The 20,617-nt window shown below is 53.9% G+C and overlaps 2 protein-coding genes across 2 annotated transcripts; one reads left to right on the top strand and one right to left on the bottom strand.

The window, feature by feature from the left end:
- Positions 1-869: 869 nt before the first annotated feature.
- Positions 870-15,304, bottom strand: TADA2B (transcriptional adaptor 2B). The gene is made up of 2 exons (XM_064488326.1): positions 14,996-15,304; positions 870-4,217 (listed from the first exon to the last, which is right to left on the bottom strand). The coding sequence occupies exons 1-2, from the start codon at positions 15,263-15,265 to the stop codon at positions 3,225-3,227; spliced, it is 1,263 nt and encodes a 420-aa protein (XP_064344396.1). The 5' UTR covers positions 15,266-15,304; the 3' UTR covers positions 870-3,224.
- Positions 15,305-15,548: 244 nt separating this feature from the next.
- On the top strand, positions 15,549-20,133 carry CFAP184 (cilia and flagella associated protein 184). The gene has a single exon (XM_010998501.3). The coding sequence runs from the start codon at positions 15,914-15,916 to the stop codon at positions 17,594-17,596; it is 1,683 nt and encodes a 560-aa protein (XP_010996803.2). The 5' UTR covers positions 15,549-15,913; the 3' UTR covers positions 17,597-20,133.
- Positions 20,134-20,617: the final 484 nt, after the last annotated feature.

Below are 20,617 nucleotides of genomic sequence, written 5' to 3'. Positions count from 1 at the left end.
TTTCTGCTTCTGCAAGGTACTTCTAGGATTGAAGGTCAAGTGCCGTTAAATCTAGTTACTGCATTTAAAAAGGCAGGGCCGTCACTTTGGAAGATGTAGGTAACATTCCCATAGTTACATTTATACCATTTCAAAAGAGTTCCCTCTTTTCCTTTAAGCTGCTTTAAATTATTTTGTCAAAAGCATAGCCCAGAATTAAAGGCAGCCTGTGGCGTACTGAGAAACAGGACAGGGAGTCACAGCCTGCTTTTTGTACTGCGTAACTGTGAGGCTGTCATTTCACCTCCCTAGACTCACTTGTAAGATGAAGGGTGAATTAGAATTTTCAAACTAACTTCTGTGAATGTGTGCAGTCCCCTCCCCTCCGTATTCAGCTAGAGTGGCACCTGCTAAGAGGCTAAACCTAGAGAGCCTAGCTTACATTTGGGGAACCGTATCCCCATCCATTGCCACCACGAACAGGAAGACAGTGCTGTTCATACCGACACTGGCAATTAAAGACCGGTGGGGGCTGCTTTCTCGTGAATTCCAGGGTTTTGCATAGTTGCAGTCTGGATCTGCCGCACAGGGCCCACGACGGAGCCAGCACTCGTCCACTCACCGCAGACCGTGCAGCCTGGCTCGTGGAAGTCACCCTTCTCCGGGTGTTCCGCTAATTTCAGGAAAGGAGGGGTGGCAGGAAGGGTTTTCTGCTTAACAGAAGTCAATTTTAACTCACAGTTTGGAGGGAAAACTGGTGTGACACAGAAGCACCACACTAAAACATGTCACAGTGTCCCCCATTCTGTGTTTGAAAGCCGGTTCGCACCATCTCCAAGGCTCTGAAAAGCTGAGGCTCGAGGGGCAGGCGGTAAAAAGCAAGCAGTGACACTGGTTCTCAACCTGTTTAATGTGTAAAAGGGAGAGAGTGGTAGGCGGGGTTTCAGTTTTATCACATTCTCGGAATGTTGGCTGTCCAGAGCATTATTCTGGAATAGCTGAATTATCTTTCTTGACTCAAATTGTTTAAATTTTGAAAAGACCTAATTCCACTGGATTCCGGTGACGAATTTATCCTGAGAATTAAATACATAAATGTAAAGGCTCCGAGCTAACAGCAGGGTAAGGACCGATGTTGACAGTAATAGCTGGACTTGGTGGGGTAAGAGGCAGCCAGTCATAAGATGACTTTTCCCCTGTAACAGTGTTAATACTTTAACATAAATTAATTATACATTCATTATGATGTTTAAACACAGTCAAGCCTAAATAAATTCTTCATACCATCAAAAAGATACACATACAGAAAACCTGCTTAAGCACAAAGTTTTTCATTCGACAGCTCTTGGCCAGGGCCACACATATTTACAGGGATCTTTTGCTTCTCAAGCTTAATGAAAGGCTGGCAATCATTTTATATAAAAATAAGACTAAATTTAAAACCTCACCAAACTAGGAATCTGATGTAGAAAATCGATGAAGATACCAGAGTAGCTAAAGCCAGTGGTTCTTGAACTCTCGCCTGCATCCCAGTCCCCTGGAAGGCTTGCAGAAACAGCTCCATGGACCCCAACCACAGGGTTTCTGATTCAGGGGGACTGGGCAGGGCCTGAGTGCACTCCTAGCAGGTTCCCAGGAGCCCTAGATGAGGACCACTGGCCAAAAGCCCTGTAAAAACTTAGCACCTCCCCATCACAGCTTGGATAGACAGTACCGGCTCTGTTGGCTGCAGTTACCCTGCAGGGGACGGTGTGGGGGTGGCCCTCAAGAATGACACTAGTGCTGGCTATTTCCTATGGACAAAGAGAAGTCCTGGGCACAGGGAGTGCTTCTCTGCCCACATGCAGCGTATTTTGCAACTAAAGCCACATACAGTATACTTGAAATATTTTATTTAATGCTGGAAAATTTACCCTAGGGTCAGAAGGATGCAAAAAGAAAGGAAAAGGCACCGTAATTAAGTCATCCTTGGAAATGATGAGGTTTTTTTTCTTTCAAATAACTTCACTTTAATGTAACTTCACACCCAAACATTCTAGGAGGTAAACAGTCTTGGGGGCTATGGGGGCAGGACAAGCTCGGGAGGGGTGGAGCCCTGGGGCCGCGGCCACTCCGCCCACTCTTAAGCAGGGTCTTGGACACCAGAGCCCCGAGCAGCCGGAAGTCATGCCTTTCTCAAGTTCTGGAAGGAAGGTACCGTGTACGTCCGTGAAAGACCACCCCTGAACGTGTTTCTAAACCCGGCTGGGCGGCAGCCGCTCTGAGTCTGGTTGGAGGCAGCGGCCGCAGTGCTCCCTCCTACCCTGACCTGGCTGAGTGCCGGGTGCCACCCCCAGGAAGACACATGGCCAGAGTCTCGGTGAAAGAGGCACTTGCAAGGGAGCTGAAAACCCTGGAGGGAGCCAACACCAGAGCCCAGAGCTCTTAGCCTGACGTTTCTAAAACGAGTTCTTCCAAGTAAAATGCACTGCAGGTTCTCAGAGCAGCAAGCAGCAGCCCCAGGGGAGGCCGCTCAGTGTTGTTCTGGCAGCTGGAGCTGGTCCCAGTCCCCTCCGCCCCCGCTTAGGCTCCCCCCCAAAGCACCCCTGAGACCCAGGGGGTCTGCCGTTCCTCCCACCACAGCTCCGCCTCTCCCACCCTGAGCTCAAACTGCCACTGCCTGGGGGTTAAAGGGAAGCTCATGTGGCCACTGTGTTTGACACCAGATTCCTCCTTTAAAGTCCCTACTGACGTCCCATCCTGTCCCACAGCCCCACAGTCCCATCTGCCTGACTGGCCCCATCTAAAGTGCCACGTGCCGGGCTGTGCTGGGGGTCTGGGCCGCCGTGGGCGGCCAGCGGAGCCCGGGTCACAGGGAGAAGCTGGAGGCCGGGCGGGGAATGGTGCTCCTTTACCTACAGAACGACAGTCGTGTACCAAAGGGAAGAAACTCACAAATAAAAGGAAATTAGTCTCACAATATTCTCCAAACTGAACACGTGAAGGCAAGTCGTCATCTTAAAGGATTACTTTTAGGACTAAGTTAAAATATACATATATCTGCCTCCCCCATGATCCGATATAAGATTGTTACTATTGCTTCTTCAGAGGACCGTAAAAAGAATTTGTATCCTAAAAAAAGGAACTCAATTTGTTTAAAAAAGAGCAACAATGGGGAAAAAAGCGTTTCCTCCCCCCTCCCTCACCCCAATCATTTTGGCTCACAAGCTTCTTAGCATCATTCCGGCTTTCACAGCGCCCCGGCCTCAGGAAGCATCCCTGGATATCCAACCACTTTCCGTCAGGAAGTTTAAAATCCTTTTCTTGAGGACTTTGTCCAAGTAACTGGGAAGGCGGCTCTTGGAGGGAATCCCTTGCCGTTTCTGGAGGTGGTCCTTAATGATGATGGTCTTCACGGTCACGTAGCGCGCGGGGCTCAGGTTCAGGGAGCTACAGAGCACCTTCTCGCGGTCCGACAAAAGCTCAAAGCCGGGCAGGTGCTCGATGGCGGCGAACTCGCTGTCCTTGCCGTCCTCCTTGCCCCTCTTGGAGCCCGCGGCGTTTTTGTTCTCCTTCCGCTTCTCGCGCTTGTGCCGAGCCGCCTCGTACTCGGCCGACTCCTCCATCTTGGTGATGCCGTTGCGCCGGTACCGCTGCAGCTCCCGGATCTTGGCGCGCAGCATCTTCTCCTTGTGCATGTTCTCGAACAGGTCATCGAACTCCTTGCAGGACATGAACTGGTAGAGCGGCCGCAGCTTCAGCCGCAGCTCCTTCTCCTCCTTGGTGACCTTGCGCTTGGCCGCCTTCTCCTTCTCCTTCTTGTCCTTGCCCAGGAAGGCCGGCACCAGGTTGTAGTCGCGCGCGATGTTCTTGCGCCGCTGCCGCTCCTTGAGCTTCCGCACGTACATGTCCACGTGCGCGCGCTTCAGCTCGATCTCCACGTCGTCGTCGTCGTAGTTGACCGAGAGCCCGCTGATGAGCGTCTCGGCGTCCTGGTCATACTCGATCTCGTAGTCGTCCCGCAGCGGCATGTAGCCCAGCTGCTGCTGCTCGGCCACCGAGATGTCTAGGGGAGGCAAGGGGGTGGTGAGGCTGGGAGAGAGGGGGCCTCCACTGGGGCAGGTGTGGTCTGTCACCCGATTGGGGATGGTGTCGGGGATGCAGGCTTTCCCCAGGTTTCCGTGGATGTACATGCTTACATAATGCTCCATCACTTCCTGGGGAGTCCGGGAAGCGCCGACGTGGGCAGCCATGTCTTCCTACAACAACAAAGGTCAGAGGTCATTTCCAAAGCCAGAGGGTCAGACTCACGGTTCGGGCAAAGCCCCTTAACGTTTCCGCAAAGGTTCACTGGACTACCTCCTACTGACAGCGTTATCCCCCCTCCCGAAGGATGCTCCTGCAGGGGACTGGGCTGACCAAATGGATGTCAGCGCAGGAAAGAACCCTGACTGATTCCCTGCGTGAGAAAGTGCAGATCAGAGAGGCGCACCCGTGTCCAGGCTCATGTGGGAGCTGGTGGCCCAGGAATCAGAACCCACATCAGAGATGCTGGCTCTGTTCACCTGGTTCCCCAAGAGGAGGAGCAGGGCCAGCCAGCACTGGCCGTTTTGCCCGCAACAAACCCAGCTCTCTGGCGTCTGGGAGGTTAACAGGACATGGTGGGGGCGGGTGGCAGCCAGACCCTAAGGTGCCCACTGCGTCCCAGTCCCACCTCTGTGTCTAGACCAGAGAACAGCCCCGGCCCAGGTCCCCTGCACAGGAGGTCCCACTCCCAGCCTCCCAAACAGAAGGGCTGAGGCCCAGTGTGTCCCTTTCCTAGGTGGCAGTCAGATGACCAGGAAAGAACCTCTTAAAGTGGGTGGAGGACCGCAACCAATGACACCCTCAATGGGCCCCAGCGAGCATGCGTTCCTACCAGACAGTAACCCATGAGCACAGGGTTATTAATGGGAGGAAATTGTACAACCCCCTCAATCTTTTCCTTCTGCCAAGAGGCCTCTTCCTTAAAGTCAACCGCTAAAGCCACTTCAGAAAGTAACTGCCCGAAGTGCGCACTCATTCAGCCAGCAGCCACTTCTCACCCGCTGCATGCACCCCTCACCTGGTCCTCTCAGCTCCAGCAGCCGCCAAGACACAGAGGCCGCCTTCCGCCCCAGAAATGCTCATCCCTCGAGACTGGAATGGTCTCTGCACCCCCAAAAGCCAAACTGGAGTCAAAGAAACCAGCCCACCCGGGCTGACCCTGCTGACAAACTGGGCACCGGGGGGAGGGAGGTCCTCGTGGCACAGTGACTGGCCAGCTCGGCTCCTGGCCGGGATGGAGCCGCATGGAGGGCGGGGCTTAAAGCCATCAGAACAAAGAAGGCAAGACCCGCACCTAACCTGCGAGGCCTCCTTCTGAGCACCGCAAAGAGAAGTGGGAAGATCAGGACTAAAACTGGACGCTGTCTCATGGGGATGGGCTGGCCACATGGTTTCTTATTTAAAAATCACTATTAGCATCAATTCTCTAACACTTTCCCAGAAGACATTTGGTCCAAAAACGAACAAACAAACAAACAAACAAATCCCAAAAGCAAATCACAACCATTCCCAGCAGCTACTGTCACTGTGACCAGTCTGGCCACTCCTGCCTCGGAGCCTCGAGTTTTCACCAGTAAAGGAGCCCGGGGCAGCCTGCCCACCCTGCCTTTCCAGCCGCTCACCAGAAGCACCCCCCCACAGGCAGAGAGGTGCTGGAGGACCTTAATGCTTTTCTGCCCACCCCACCTTGGGGCCGGAAGCCCCCATAACATGCAGAGAATCTGCATCGTTGACACATGCCCTTTCGGGAGGAAAGGACATGCTCACCAGGGTGTCGGAGAATGGGGAAGCCGCCAGAGGCCTGGAGCCTGGCCTGGGGGCTTCTCACCCCTCACCGCCACCCAAGGCCACAGCGGCTGGGTGGTGCAGACCTTGGCCCCGTCTAGCAGACCTGCCGCGAGAGGTCCGCCCTCCCAACAAGTCTGCTGTCCACCCCGAACCTCAGCCTTCCAGAAATCATCAGGTGCGCAGAACACCACATTTGGGGTAAAATGTAAATCCTGAAAGAACAGAAGGATTCTAAGCAGTAAAGCTGCATCTGACCAAACGAAGACTTTGTACTGAGTTGTCTGAAGTCCTTCCCACATCACCAGAGCACGGTGGCCAAACCCAAATTAAAGCCACTCTGCAAACGTGTCTGGTCAGAGACAAAGAAGTGTGTGGACCGGAGGAGAGGTGGCAGCTACATCAATGGGCCCAGATGGGACCCTGCCCCCGCTGCCTGTGAGCCAACGGTCCTGTACCCCCGTCAACTTCCTGCTTTCTCTAAGCACCGAGCTGATGCAAGAGGCTCACATTTCTGGAAGGATATGGGGAAGGTATGTGGGAACTTTGTGTACTGTTTTTTCACTTTTTTGAGTAAATCTAAGTTTTTTTTTTAAGTAAAGTTAAATCCTACCTCAGAATTCTCTGTTTAAACAGGTCTAAGGTTTTCATCCAGAATATTTAAAGGGACAAAAAAATTAAAAAAGAGTGCTCAAAAGAGAAGATGCTCCTGTTCCATGAGGCGCTCCCGACAGTGCACAGGTGGGTGTCAGTCCATGTCCACGTGCAGGTGATGTCACCCCTCCTGCCCCCACAAGTTCCATGTCTTGCTCCGCAAACATCCACAATCCCAGGGCTACAGCCCAGAACAGGAGGCAGTCTCCCCATCCAGGCACACAACCGGGGACCTCAGGCAGACAGCTGTGGACCTGTGCTGCCTCCTCAGTCACCCAGCTCCTCTTCAGGTAGCAAATGCAGACGCTGGCTCCATATGGGCCCAGGCCACCAGTGTTTATGAAGCCACAAAGCAGAGGGACCAGTGCCCTGTGACCAGGAGCCCAGGAGCCCCCTCAGCATCAGCCTTGGCCACTGTGAGGGGAGACGCTGCCGCCGGCGACTGTGGAAACAGCCTCGCCCCCCAGGGCCCACCATGTTAGCTTAGTGACCAGTGAGAAAGGCCCGGGAAAGCACACAAGACCCTAATTTCCAAGTACTCTGAGACAGCGAGGGTCATAATGGGACAGTGGAAATGGGGGCAGTGACACAGCTCTGATTCTAACAAGAGTCCACAGAGGACAGACAGGTTCGGTGATGCGAAACCACAGTAATAAACATATTGTAAAAGACAAGGGTTAAAAATAGCAACAGCTACAGCACATCCGCCCCTGCCCAGTGCCCTGCTCGTCACATCCTGAACTTCTCGTCTTCATGTATATGGTCACACAAGACCCGCCCACCTCCTGCAACTAAGTATCCTGTCACCACCTTGCAGCATCACAGTGACAGCAGGTGAGTGACAGAGAGAGTGGGTCTTTCCTTCACATGTTCAAGGTCAAAGTATTTGCTTACTCTGGGTGGACAGAAGGATGGATGGATGGACAGGCAGCTAGGCAGGGAGAAGCAACAGAAATGAGTTCGGGGGAATGAGATTTGGAGAGAAAGGTCAAGTGCAAATAAGTCAAACTACACAAGGACCAGGACTGCACACTGAAGTTGGTTCCTTCCCCACTGCCGCATAGTAACATACAGGCGAGTGGCCCCAGGCCTGCGAGGTTTGCTCTTATATGCTACCTCAGAAAAGAGAGAGAGGCTCCCATCTTTGGAAAAAGGTAAGGAGAGATAAGTATGCCGCTTCCTTAAGCCCTTTGAAAAATAAAGGAAAAGATGCCTCTAAGACACTGAACTGGGCCCTGAGGTCTACTTTCCAAGGTCGCTAGACTCAGGCCAGGACACAGCCTCTCCAGGAAAGGAGAGCGGGCAGCAGCTCCACCGGGCTCTCCAGCCGGTCGGCTCTCCTTCCGGCCTTTTCAGGGCGCTTGTGCTGGCCTCCAGCACCTGAGCAGGGAAAGGAGGGAACAGTCCCGGGAAACCATCAGCACTGCGGGCTGGCCAGGTCCACCAGTAAGGCCGCCTCAGGGTTCCTCTCCTCCAGGCCCGAGGCTGCCTGTGCCCCGTCTGGAGGTCCACACAAGGGTTGCTGTGCCGGCCCATCCTCCAGACAAAAAGCAGACTGTTCTCCACGTGCACAGGCTTGGCCGGGCTTCAGGGTTCCAATCCTGGCTCCACCCCTTAACTGCTGAGTAACTTGGACAAATCACTTAACTTCTCTGTGCCTCAATCTCTTTGTCTGAATTACGGAGGTAATACTACCACCTACTCCACAGGACGACGGGGGATTAAACGAGGGGATACGCACCCCATGCTAAGCCCCTGGCTGGGAGCAGTTTGCGCTCCATCAGTGTTGCCTGTCACCACAACCACGGAGCCATCAGCTCCACTTCCACAACTCAGGTTTACCCTGAAGACCCAGATCATCTCCTCCAGGAAGGCTTTGAGGAAACCTAGAGCCAGGCTCAGGTTCTGACTCAATTACTACTAGCCGGGAAACCCTTATCCTCTCAAATTCTGCTTCTTGATCTGTAATTAGTCTTCTTACAGGGTTTTGCCAGGATAAAACAAAATTCATAATAATAACAGTTACCAGGTAAGGCCTTTTACACAGATCACCTCATTTCATCCTCCCAGCAATTCCCACGAGGTAGCATGATTACCCACATTTTATAGGTTAGGAGAATAACCTTAGGTGACACTACCCCCAAGGAAGGGCCCAGGTCACCACGCGGCCTGTACCCTGGGGAACTGACGCAGTGCACACCAAAAGGGGGGTCCCTGCAATCGCGCTTTCTTAGACTTTCAAAAGGCAGAGCAAGGCCAGACCTTGGGGCTCCCACTCTCCTTTCCAGACCAACCACATTACAGCAGCGCTGCCACCTCTCGCTCTGTGATCTCTGGGACGCGTGCGGGGGCACAGAGAGACCTACTTCTTCCCTGTGCAGAGGATTCTGTCCAGTTCTTGTGAACAAACCAGTGCTTTTACCAGAGCGACCGTCTCCAGGTCACAGAGCACCCTCTCTGTGCAGGTCGGCAGCTTTGCTCCGGAGCAGTCTGAACGCAGCCTCTCTCAACGGCAGCGTCTGCTCGTGAAGTGGAGGCAAAGGCCTGGAGGCCCGCTTGGCCCGAGGCTTTTCAGCCAGGCTTGGGGGCGGGCAGTGTGCGGTACCTCCCTAGGGAGACGCGGTTCCAGCCTCCTTTTTCTTTAAGAGGAGAAGCGTCCGTGGGCCAAAAGCAACCAGAAGGCTCACCACATGAACCTGCGGCCCCCGGGGGGTGGGGCAGAGACCCCAGGGGCGGCCAGGACGCAGCCAGGCCCGAGGGCAGCAGAGGGAGCGGAGTCCAGGCCCCGGGGGAGGGGGTGCAGGCTGCAAGGACAGTCTCTGGCTGAGAGGCCGGAGGACTCCGACCCCTGGCAGGCGCTCTGCTGCCTGGACACTCGGGGCCTGGCCTGTCCCTCACGAGTCCGTGACACATGCCGGCCGTCCCTGTGAGGAGGGATGTGAGCAGGACACTGGGCATCAGCCTTCGTTAGTCGCTCCTTCCACTTGTCCCCCTTCCCGGTGGCCTCAACCTGGGCTTCGCGGGCGGACACGGACACGACCTCGCGTGCGCCCGCGCCCGCTCCCGGGCTGCGGGGGGGGGGGGGGGGACACGGGAGGGGTGGGGCCGAGGCCGGCGCAGGCGCGGACGGTCCCCGCGCTGGCACCCAGCTTGCCCACCGGGGGTGCCCTGGACGCGGCCATTTCCATCTCCAGCCTCGTACCCGCTTCTTTTCCAGTGAAGAGAACAGCCCACCTGCTTCTCAGGGGCTGGGAGGATGCCTTGGGCGCGCGCCCTGCGTCCTTGGCCTCCAGACCCTCCCCTGCCTTCCTGCCGCCTCCACTCAGCAGCCGGACCCTCCTGGAGGCTACGCTGTGTCAGGGCCACGTCCGGCCTCAGATGCCAGTGACTGACACTGGTCTGTCCTTCCCAGTTATCAGCCAGCCATCCCAGGGGCTCTGTTCCCCTTGGCCACCAATCCTGTTTGCTAGGCTTTTTAGATGGAAAGTTCTGTAGCCTCATCTCAGCTCCAGGTTCCCTGTCCTCCTCTCTAAACTCACCCAGAGATCACCGGCTCATATAGGTGACTGCCCCGCAAGGTGAACAAAGCCCTTCAGGTCAGATCAGGCTACCTGCGAAAGAGCTTTAGAAAGCCGCACGTCCCACTGTGAAAACAGTATGGCAGGTCCTTAAAAAACACACATACACATGATCCAGCAATTCCACTTCCTGCTATTTACCCCAAATAATAAGGACTCCAACAAAGTTGTGTACACCTACGTTCACTGCAGCAGCATTCCCAGCAGCCAAAAGTAGAAGCAACCCAAGTACCCATCAGTGGATGATGGGTAAACAAAATACAGCCTATCCACACAATGGAATATTACTCAGCCTTAAAGAGGAAGGAAATTGACACCTGCTGTAACACTGCTAAACCTGGGGAACCTTATCCTAAGTGAAACAAGCCAGTCACAAAGGCAAAAACATAAAATTCCACTTAACGTGAGGTCCCTAGAACAGGCAAACTCAGAGAGACAGAAAAGTGGAAGGGTAGCTACCAGGGGCATGGGAGCTAGAAATGAAAGTCAGTGTTTCATGGGGACACTAAAGGAATGAAAAAGTTCTGGAGATGGCTGGTGGTGATGGCTGCATAGCAGCGGGAATGCACTTAATGCCACTGTATACTTAAAGATGGTTAAAAATTGTGAATTTTACATTATGTGTTATCTATTTTACCACAATAAAAATACATAATTTTTCAAACTAAGGAAAGGTTTTAGACTGGCACGTCTTACTCTCCACCAGTGCTTCTCAAAGGGCTCTGGGCCAGCAGCATCAGCACCACCAGTGAAGTTGTTAGATATGCAAATTATCACGCCAAGCCCCAGATCTGACTTCAGAAACAGGCGGGACAAGGACTGGCGATTTAACAAGCCCCCCAGGGTGTTCTGAATCTCGCTGAAGTTTGAGAACCACTGCTCTGCATAACCCTATTAATTCTAGCTGGTTCCCTCTGTCTCGGCTCTTCCCTCCTTACCCCCTCCATCCTTAATGACAGTTAAGAACCCCACTGTCAGGATGCTCATGGGATGAACTTACCTGTTCCCATGACACTCAGAGGGAACTACACCTTGTTAAGAAGGTGACTGTTCCCAGGCTTCCCAAACGAGGCTCTGTGGCCCCCGTGCAGCAGAATGACACGGCAGGAGTCTCTGTAAACACCCATTTCCCGATTTAACCCAGGAGATACCCTGCATCTAGCACAGGCGCTAAGGTAAATGGGCCCCAAGTAAGTACCTGACGAATGCGCAAACGCGCAACAGTGCACATCTACACGTCCCGCATCAGGATGTCAACTGTCATCGACGAAAGTAAAACTCCTTGTTCATGACATTCCACCCACCTCCAATAATTAGCCTGAATGTACATTCACCAGCACAAGGCCCTGCACAGTCTGCAGAGAGCCTCACATCCTTTTATAATTTGAATTCAAAGCCAACTTGACCCCTGCCTCCCCCTAAAGCCCTCCCGACCAGAATCTGCAGGAACCCGGGCCTTCCTCACACCGTCCGATTCTCCAGCAACCAATTAACGAACCTGTGGCTCGGCCACCACAGTCTCAAGTTGTCATAAAATATTCTACCTTTGTGCTTACGTCCGTGTCCCAGCAGGAGACTTATCTTCTAAGTCTGCATCTGCACAGCACTCACCACAAAACCAGCTGCCCTGGGGGGTCTCAATACCCTACTGCCAAACCTTCCCTGGTCTTGTATTCACAGGTGTCGCCCCACCTGTCCTCTCCTCTGCTAGTCCCCAGACCCTCCTGGCCTCATGGTTAGCATCCCTCAGCCACACCCACGCCAGCTTGGGAGCCTTGGCCCTGGAACAAAGTGTGAGCCAATGGCCCAGACTTCACCACAGCCTGTCCCCATTAATTCCATGTGACCCCAAAGTCACATGTACCATCTGACAAATTAGAATTGTCTCACCTTCCTCTATATCACTGTCCCCAACATCACTACCCCCCATTCACCCACTGCCTTTCTCCATCCTTCATAGCCAGCCTGTGACACCTGGTTCCTGCACCCACCTAGTCACCTTCCTTCCTGCCCCACTCACTCACCTCCTGCTGAGCTAGGTCAAGACCTTGCTCTGCCAGCCCCCGTCCAGTCACACTTGCAGTTGCACCACTGAGCTCCCAGCCTCCGACCCACAGGGGTTAATGCTCTTACACCAAGAGGTGAAGGCTTGGACTCTGGAATCAGGCCCATTTGTAAACCCTGGCTTTGCCACATTGAAACGCTGGGGCATCCTGGATGCGTATTTTAAATTCTTGGGAGTTGTTGCCCATTAGGACTGCTGTGAAGAGCATATGGGATACTGAGGGAAAGAGCCTTGCCCACAACCGGCCCTTGCCCTGCGGGAAACATCACTCACGTGCACTTATCTGGGAACCCGCTCAGAAGGGAATACACACCTCAGGGCTGCAGAGGAGCCTCTGATGAAGCACAAGGAAGTCTAGAGCAAAGCAGCCCCAGAGAGCACAGACAGAGAGCCCGGAGCCCGCGCCCCGGGCTGGGTTAGCACAGGGAGCCTGGGGATCCCCCCGAACCCACCACTGGTTCAGAAGGGAGAAGCCCGGGCATGAGTCAGAATCTGCATTTTCACAAGCTCCCCAGGTGATATGTGTGCAGATTAAAGTGAAAAGCACTGCTTTGGAGATGCCCCACAGCCCCTACCAGCCCCAAGCTTCCTCCAGTACACTACGTTGTAGTCCCGGGGCCTGTTTTTCATGTATTTCCACAGGGCTGCAGGGAAGGCAGTGTAGATAGTGCAGCCACGAACAGACTGAAGTCAAACTACTCAGTTCAAAGCCTGCTGCACAGGGCTGCTGGGGAGATTCCACAAGAAATGCCGGAGAGCCCAGAACGTGGCCTGGCGCTCAGCAAGGCTCTTGGTCCCCGTGAGCCATTTTTAGCTGCTGCTGCAGAAATAAGAGCCGCGAGAATGAGGTGGGAAAGGAAAGTCTCTCGGAGGCACTGATATGTAAGCAGAAAGACCAGTCACCAGCCATGACTGAGGGGAAGAGCTAAGAAATACAAACGATCAAGGTGGAGGCAGCTGCGATCCCAGGGGTCGGGGAACGCTGTGCGGGCCTACAGGCCCTCAAGTTTCATCTAAATAGAACGGGCAGCCGCTGAAGGCTGGTGTGATGTGGCGTGTCCTCCAATACCACTCTCGTTACATTGCCTGCAGTGGCTGCAGGGCCCCGGAGAGGGGCGGAGAGACCACTAAGGAGGCCCCAGCGGTGGTTGGGCAAGAGAGAAGCATCGGCTTAGGCCAAGGCTGAGAGAAGTGGTCAGACTCGGGAACTACTCTGAAGACAGGGCCGCTGGTGAACTGGACCTGTCAGGACATGAGGACGGCTCGTTTGTAGCCTGCATAACTGAGCTGAGTGCTGTGGGATCTGGGTCAAGGAAAGTCGAGACATCCAGGAGACAAGCACAAGGATGTCAGGGATGGGTCCATGACCGCAGGCTGGCGCTCAGGGAAGAACTCCAGGCTCCGTAGCAAACACTCACAACACTGTAAGACCTTTAAGACAAAGGTAAAGTCGTTCTCCCCTCTGAGACCTTCACCACCGTATCATATGCGTAGAGCAGATGCTCGATACACATCAGTCAACAGCACTTCAGGACAAAGTGAGATGGAGGTGTTTGGCGGGTGGTGATCGTGATGATGGGGCTTAGGTGAGAATTTGTAGAGCAGTGTCTCTAAGGAGTTGGGAGGAGAGTCAAGATTCCAGGGCTGCGGAACGAGTACTGGTTCCTGAAGACTGGCTCACTTTATGGAAGAAAAGCAAACAGGCAGGGCAGGTTTGGGAATGTGAGGAGAAATGTGGACTGTCTTCCACCAGTAAGCTCAGGAGGAGGGGCGTAGAGTCGGCCCTGTGTATCCCCGGGTTCTGCATCCACAGATTCAACCAAACCCCGGCTACGCCACTTATCTAGAGGACTTGAGTACTGGTGGATCCCAGTGGCCGCTGGGGGTTCTGTAACCAATCATCCGTGGATACTGAGGGATGACTGGTACTCCTGGGAAGTGGCAGCAAGATGAAATGCTGGTTCAGGGAGGTTAGGACCATCACGTGGGACGGTCTGGAAAGATTACGGAGCTGGGGTCACGTCTCTCCTCCCTACCCCTCACAATGCCTTGGAAGTGGCCATGTATCCTTGACAATTATGGACCAGAATATAGCCAGACTTTCCCTTTCTAGTATGGATGAAAGCTTCCTCTTCCTGGAATGAGAGCTCCTCAGAGACCCTGCAGAGGATAGCCAGCACGTCCCTCTCTCAAGGAACCTACTGCACATGACTTCAGTCCAGCCCTCCCCTTTTCCTCTGGGATAAACGTCTTGATAGAAGCTCCCTGACATGAAGAAAGCAAAACCCAGGACAGGTGCCTTAGTCCCCGCTACTGTGTCAGTACCCAGTGAGCGCTCCTGACCCATTGTCCTGGGGGCTTCGGGGATCCAAGGATAAACAAGTTCCTGGCAGGGGGCACAGGACACAAAGTGAGCAGGGCCATGAGTGAGCGCATGTGAGGCGGTGGGAGAGGCCGCAGAGCCCGTGTGAAGCTCATCTGGCCTTCGCCACCACTGCTCTGCAGGCAAAACCAGCTCTCTCCTCCGTGCGCCTACTGCTGTCAAGCCTGCACACCTGCCTGTGTCTCCCAACTCCTACTCCGCCAGGCGAGGCGCCGGGTCTCGCCCAAAGTGTGCACTTGACAGACACCTAGGGAAGAATTCCCAAAGGCTAGGGAATCGGCCCTGGTGCCAGCCACCCACAGTCCGAATCCCCCCTTTACTACTTCCTGCTGTGTGACCTTGGGAGTGTGGCTTAGCCTCTCTGGGCCAGGTTGGGTCGTGCAACCCTGGGGCGCGCGAACTGGCCCGGCCTCCCGGGCCCTGCGCGGCGGCGCCGAACCCGCAGGTGCGCCGGCCTCTCGCGGGCGCGCACGGCCCGCCGCTCACCCAGTTTCCGAAGCCGAACTGCTCGATGGCATCCAGCAGCAGCTGCTCCTCGCGGCTGGTCCAGCCGCCCTCGGCCTCGGGCCCCCACAGCGTGAAGCGCCCGCCGTCCACCAGCTGGTAGCCGTGGTAGCGGCGGTGGTGGCCGATCTCGGCGCCGGCCGAGAAGCACTCGGGGCACAGCTCGATGTCCTGGCACTCGGTGCAACGGAAGCGCAGCGGGCTCACCTCGGCCAGGCAGTACACGCAGTACTTCTTACCGAGCTCCGCCATCTTCCCCCGCCCGCCGCCCGCGCCCGCCGCCGCCGCCGCCGCCGCCGCCGCCGCCGCCGCGCCTGCAGCCGTCAGAGCGCCGCCACCCGGGCCCGCCGCCGCGCTCGAGCAACCGCCGCCCGCCGCCGCGGCCGCCGCCACCGCGCCGCCCCGCCCAGGCGCCGCCGGAGCCGGCCAGCCGGGCCGCGTCCCGCCTCAGCACGCAGGCGCGCTCGGGCAGGCCCGGCCGCCGCCGCCGCCGCCGCCGCCGTCGCCCCGCCGCACCGCGCAGGCGCCCCGCGCGCGCCACCTCGCGGGGACCTTGCCCGCTGCTCTGCGCCTGCGCGCCCCTCGCGCCGGCTGCCCGTGGCTCTCAGCGCCACCCCGACGTCCCGCCCCAGGCTGGGCGCGGGGAAAAGGGCGAAAAGAAGCGCGGCGGATGCGCCACGCCCCTCTCTGAGCGAGCCTACGTCCTCCCCCAATCAACACCACCCCTCGTCCTCCCGCGGCCTCCTATTGGTCTGCTCTTGCCGGGAGGCGGGGAGAAGGGGGCAGGGTGTTGCGCTGACGTCCAGCCAATCGCCGGGCCCACCGTGCGCGCCCCTGGTTGCCCCTGGAAACCTAACAATCCGCAGCCGTGGTCCGCAGCGTTGGCCCTGCGGGAGGGAGATGGACGACCACTCCGATCACACTGGGGACCCCGAGAGGGAAAATGGAGATGCGGAGAGCCTGGCCTCGCGGCTGTCCATAATCAAGACTAGCTCTGGCCCCCAGTCCCCTGCCGAACCCATGGAGCCGGAGTCGGAGCCGGACCCGGAGGCTGTAGAGGCTTCAGAGGGAGGTGGTGCTGCGGCCGAGCCGGCTGAGTCCCAGGAAGGGCCGGCGGCCACCGAGGCTGCGGGCGAGGAGGGGCCCGGAGAGCCGGAGTGGCCGGCGGAGGCCGAGTCAGGGGAGCCCGCCGAGACCGGGCCTGAGGAGCCAGCCAAGCCAGGGTCCAAAGACGGGCCCCAGGAACCACAGAAGGAGGAGGAGGCGGACGAGGACGAGGAGGACGCGGAGGAGGCAGCGGAGCCGAGGAAGAAGGAAGTCCAGTCTCATGTCCCTCTGCAGCTGTCCTCGACCCGCAAGGAAGAGACTGCGCCATCCCGGGAGGCTGAGCCGAAGGGACACGTGGAGGAGGAAGGGAAGGAGAGCGAGGAGACTGAGGAGAGCGAGGGGACTGAGGAGACCGAGGGGAAGCGTGTGGAAGCACGCCGGGAGAAAAGCGAGGAAGAGCTGAGAAATGTGGACAGGGAACTCGAGTCTGACGATTCCGAGTGGACTGAGGAGGTGCAGAAGCGGCAGGAGCAGCAGCTGCGCGCCGAGCTCTTGGAACAGTACCACTCCCTGATGGTGGAGCGGGGTCGCTACCAGCGCTACAACATCTACCTGCAGCACAAGATCTTCGAGGCGCTGCGCAAGAAGAAGGGCCTGGATGCAGCCGAGGTGCCTGACAAGGGCACGGAGCCTGAGGCGCCCGAGAAAGAGCAAGCATACCTACACCATCTGGTCCTGCTGGAGGATCTGAGGAAGCAACAGGCAGACGACCTGAGCTGGTATCACCAGGAGCTGGACCAGCTGAAGCAGCAGTGCAGAGAGAAGCTCTCCGAGGTGGAGAAGGAATGGCTTCACTTCCAGGCACTCAAGAAGCAGGTGGTGATGCAGGCCATGGGCAGCTGTCGGATGCAGGGTGGTCGCCAGGCCGCTCTGCAGGAGGTGGAGCAGATCCAGGCGTTGGAGGATAAGAAGGAGAAGGAGATGAGCGCCGTGAGGCTGGAGAACGTGCAGCTGAAGCAGAGTCTGGTGCATTTTGAAACCAGGATGAAGGCCCAGGAGGACCTGACTGAGGGCCTGCTCCTTATAGATTTTGAACAGCTTAAGATTGAGAACCAGACTTTCAATGAGAAAGTTGAGGAGCGAAATGAGGAGCTTTTAAAATTACGCACCAAGTTGACCAACAATGTGCAAATAATAACACACGTGAAGGAAAAGTTACACTTTGTGGATACAGAAAATGCTCGTAAAAAGTCAGAGCTTATGGAGATTGAGGCTCAGGTGGCTCTAAGGAGGGACATCTTGACCAAGACCAAGCAAGCCCGAGACAGCCTGCGGATCGACAACATCAAGCTGAATCAGAAGTGTGGGCTTCTGGGCAAGGAATCACTCCTTCGGGACATGGAGGAGAAGGTGGACAGGACTGAGCAGCTCAACCGGCGCTTGGAATCCCTGAAGCAGCATCACGCCGGGCTGACTTTGTCCTGCAGGGGTGTGAGGCAGAAGATCAGGGAAGCCAAAGCCTTTCTGCCCTCTTGACACAATGATTGAAAGGGTCCACAGAACATCTTCAGTCTCAGCAAACCTCATCCGTCATTAACTTTTATTCTCCATCTGTTGCCATTCTTAGAAAGGCCCATGATATTTGGGATGGAATTGTATTTTGTATTCTTAGTTTTTCAAGCTTCCAAATTAGTGCTGAGCATAAAACCGAGCACTGTTTATATGGGATGAAGTAAAACAGGTACCGAGAGACAAACATGGATGATTTAATGTCCCTGACTTCTAGAAAGCTCTCAAAAGCTGTTTTATATCTGAACAATTCCATAGTTTCAGTGTCCTGATACTGAGGAAAACTGTTCCTCCTCCATGTGCAGAAGGGTTCAACAAATGGGCAGGGTGTCAAAAAAATTTCCTGTGTATTAAGCTGATTATTAAATCCCCTTTGAATGGATTGCACTGTGTCATCCCGAGTCACTGTCTCAATTCGAAGCTCACTAATTCCCTTAGTCTAAAATTGTTTTGCATGTAAGTAGCACCAGCTTCTGGGTTAATAAAAACACCAGGAACAGGAGGAATGGTAACTAGGGAACGGGGCTTATGTTCCTTCATCTCTCTTTTTTCAATGAAAGGAAGCTCAGTCTGCTTTACTATGAATGTTTGTTTCTGGCTCAATGACAGTCTTCAATTCTAATGAAACGTTTTCTTGGATCTACTAAAGAAATGCATTGATCTGTACCAAAAAAAAAAAGAAAGAAAGAAATTTTGTTTTCTAGTGAAAACAAAATAGTGATTGTATTATGTTTTTCCAGGTGCAAAATATACAGTGGTGACTGCTGACTGTCCGTAAGCCTTTTGTTTTCAACAAGATATTTTCAGATCTTGGCAACACTACAGACCCTCACTAGGCATGTGATTTTACACTGTATCAAATATTAAAATGTCTGTCGTTCCTTGAGTTAATGTACAACAGGCCCGATAGGTCTAGCTCCTTAACCCAGAGTGATTAACATTTTCAGTTTTCTTTGATGCTTTTGGAGCTAGAGGCCTGGTTTTAATTCTTCTTAATCTTAGCTTGAATTTTCAGATGTTCAGATTTTGGATTAAAAGTATTTTCCCATCTGTAAACTTAAGAAGGATCATAAGAAGGGTGATCTAGTTTTTGGTACTACACACCTTTAAAGAACGGTCGAAACCCCACTCTGGGCAGATGACTCAGTTGTTCCATGAGAATGTCACAATAACTTTTGTCTTTGGATGACATGATTTTGTTTTCTAAATGTGTTCCCTTTGAAGCCAATACAGGTTGATTAAAATTGCTTTCCTAACCTGCACAGCTTAAATACACTTTAAAAAAAATAATACTGTACTTATTAAAGCACACAAGCGAGACAGTGAGGGGAGTGAAAGCTTCGCCTCCCTGCTTCCATTCTCCTCATCTTCTACAATTTCTGTCTTCACCAAGACTAAGGTCAAGCAGTAAATAACTGGCAAATAGAACTTCGTTCTCCCTGCACCGCAAGCTGAAAGCAGCACCGGCCCGCTAGGTTCTTTTGTGGTCGGGGAGGCTTGGCTCAATGCATTCACCAAGCAAGCAGCTTTCATTATAAGGGTGGCCATGCCTCTGGTTCACAAGAGAGAGAACAGGTTATTTTCAGCAGATTTTGAACCACTGGCAAATTACCCAGGTGGAACCCAACACTGCCTCACCAGCCTTCAGCCCGGTGACAGGCAGGTCTCTGAGAGCACAGAGATACAAGAGAGACAGATGGGGTTGGTGTTGCTTTAAGCGGCCAAGTTACTAATGTTCTCTCAAGTTATATTACCTCATGCTGGAGATGTTCCAATTAGAAGATGAATACTCTGTTGACTACTTCATAACGAGGTTCTTTCTAATTAGATTATAGGAGAGCTCCCGATCCTGAAATAGCAACACATTCACAAACCGTTTAAGATTGCCCTCGAGGAAGAATGCCTCGGGCCCTAAAGCATCCTCTCCCCAGTTTTACTGACCTCCCTCTGTCCGCACAGCGGCCTGCGTTTAGCCCCAGCCCAGCCTTTGACCCACTGCTTTATGACTGTCCACTGAGTTCTCTGGGCCCCATGAGACAAAGGCCCTGCGAGGCCTGTTGATTTATCATCCTCCCTAGTGGCCAGCACAGGGCTGAGCACATAACCGGTGTTCAATAAACTTGTTAGATTAATACATTAATATAATGCCAGTCTCGTTTTCTGAAGATAAGTGTTACTTGAATGCTTATGATATGTCGGGCACCAAGTCCTATGTCGGATTCAAAACTAACTACAGGTAGAAAGAGGCTCTCTCAAGAAGCAGAACCAGTGAGGGAGACGACGGGAAGGCAGGCTCACAGCCACGGAACGACGATGTTGCAGACAGAGCCGGCCACTCCACCAGGGACCCATCCTCCCCGAGGGGAAGGTTGAGGAGTAATGCGGAGTCTGGACTAGAAACCCCTAAAACTACCATTATTTTTATGACCACTAAAACCAAGGGCTAAAGACTTTTTCATCTCCTTGTCAAAAAGTACAAGGCCTGAAAAATGCAGGCACAATAAATTTTGAATGCATTATTATACGAAACTAGCCTTTTTGTCTTGTTTTCAACATTCTATCCTAATTTAGAACGGACAGGTGCACAGCACTTGCTGATCTCCAGGCCGAGGGCCAAGGCGTCGTCTTAAGTGCGAGGACTCTGGCTCTTGAATGACTGAGCCCTTCTCAATTGCCCTGTGGACTTCAGCTTCCCTACCTTTTCCAGTTCTCACTCACACTCAATTCAATACCAATTTAATGATATTTGCCCTTTTTGAGACTTTCCAAAGCATTTAGTTTGACGTTCGTAGAAACAAAAATTCTTTTTTTCACCACCATTGGTCTACATGATATTTAATTAAATTATGTAAATACAGTAATTACTACCTCGGGCATAAACGAACTTTGGAACCACAACAATCACAATGACTTACACTCAACTCATGGAAGTGGATGTGGACGTGCTGGAGAGTGGCCTCCCAAGCCAGGAGCATTCAGGGTAAACTG

This window comes from Camelus dromedarius, chromosome 1, assembly GCF_036321535.1.
Source record: "Camelus dromedarius isolate mCamDro1 chromosome 1, mCamDro1.pat, whole genome shotgun sequence".
Lineage (NCBI taxonomy): Eukaryota > Metazoa > Chordata > Mammalia > Artiodactyla > Camelidae > Camelus > Camelus dromedarius.
The sequence above is the reverse complement of the archived record's forward strand: the minus strand, read 5'-3'. Positions and strand labels throughout refer to the sequence as shown.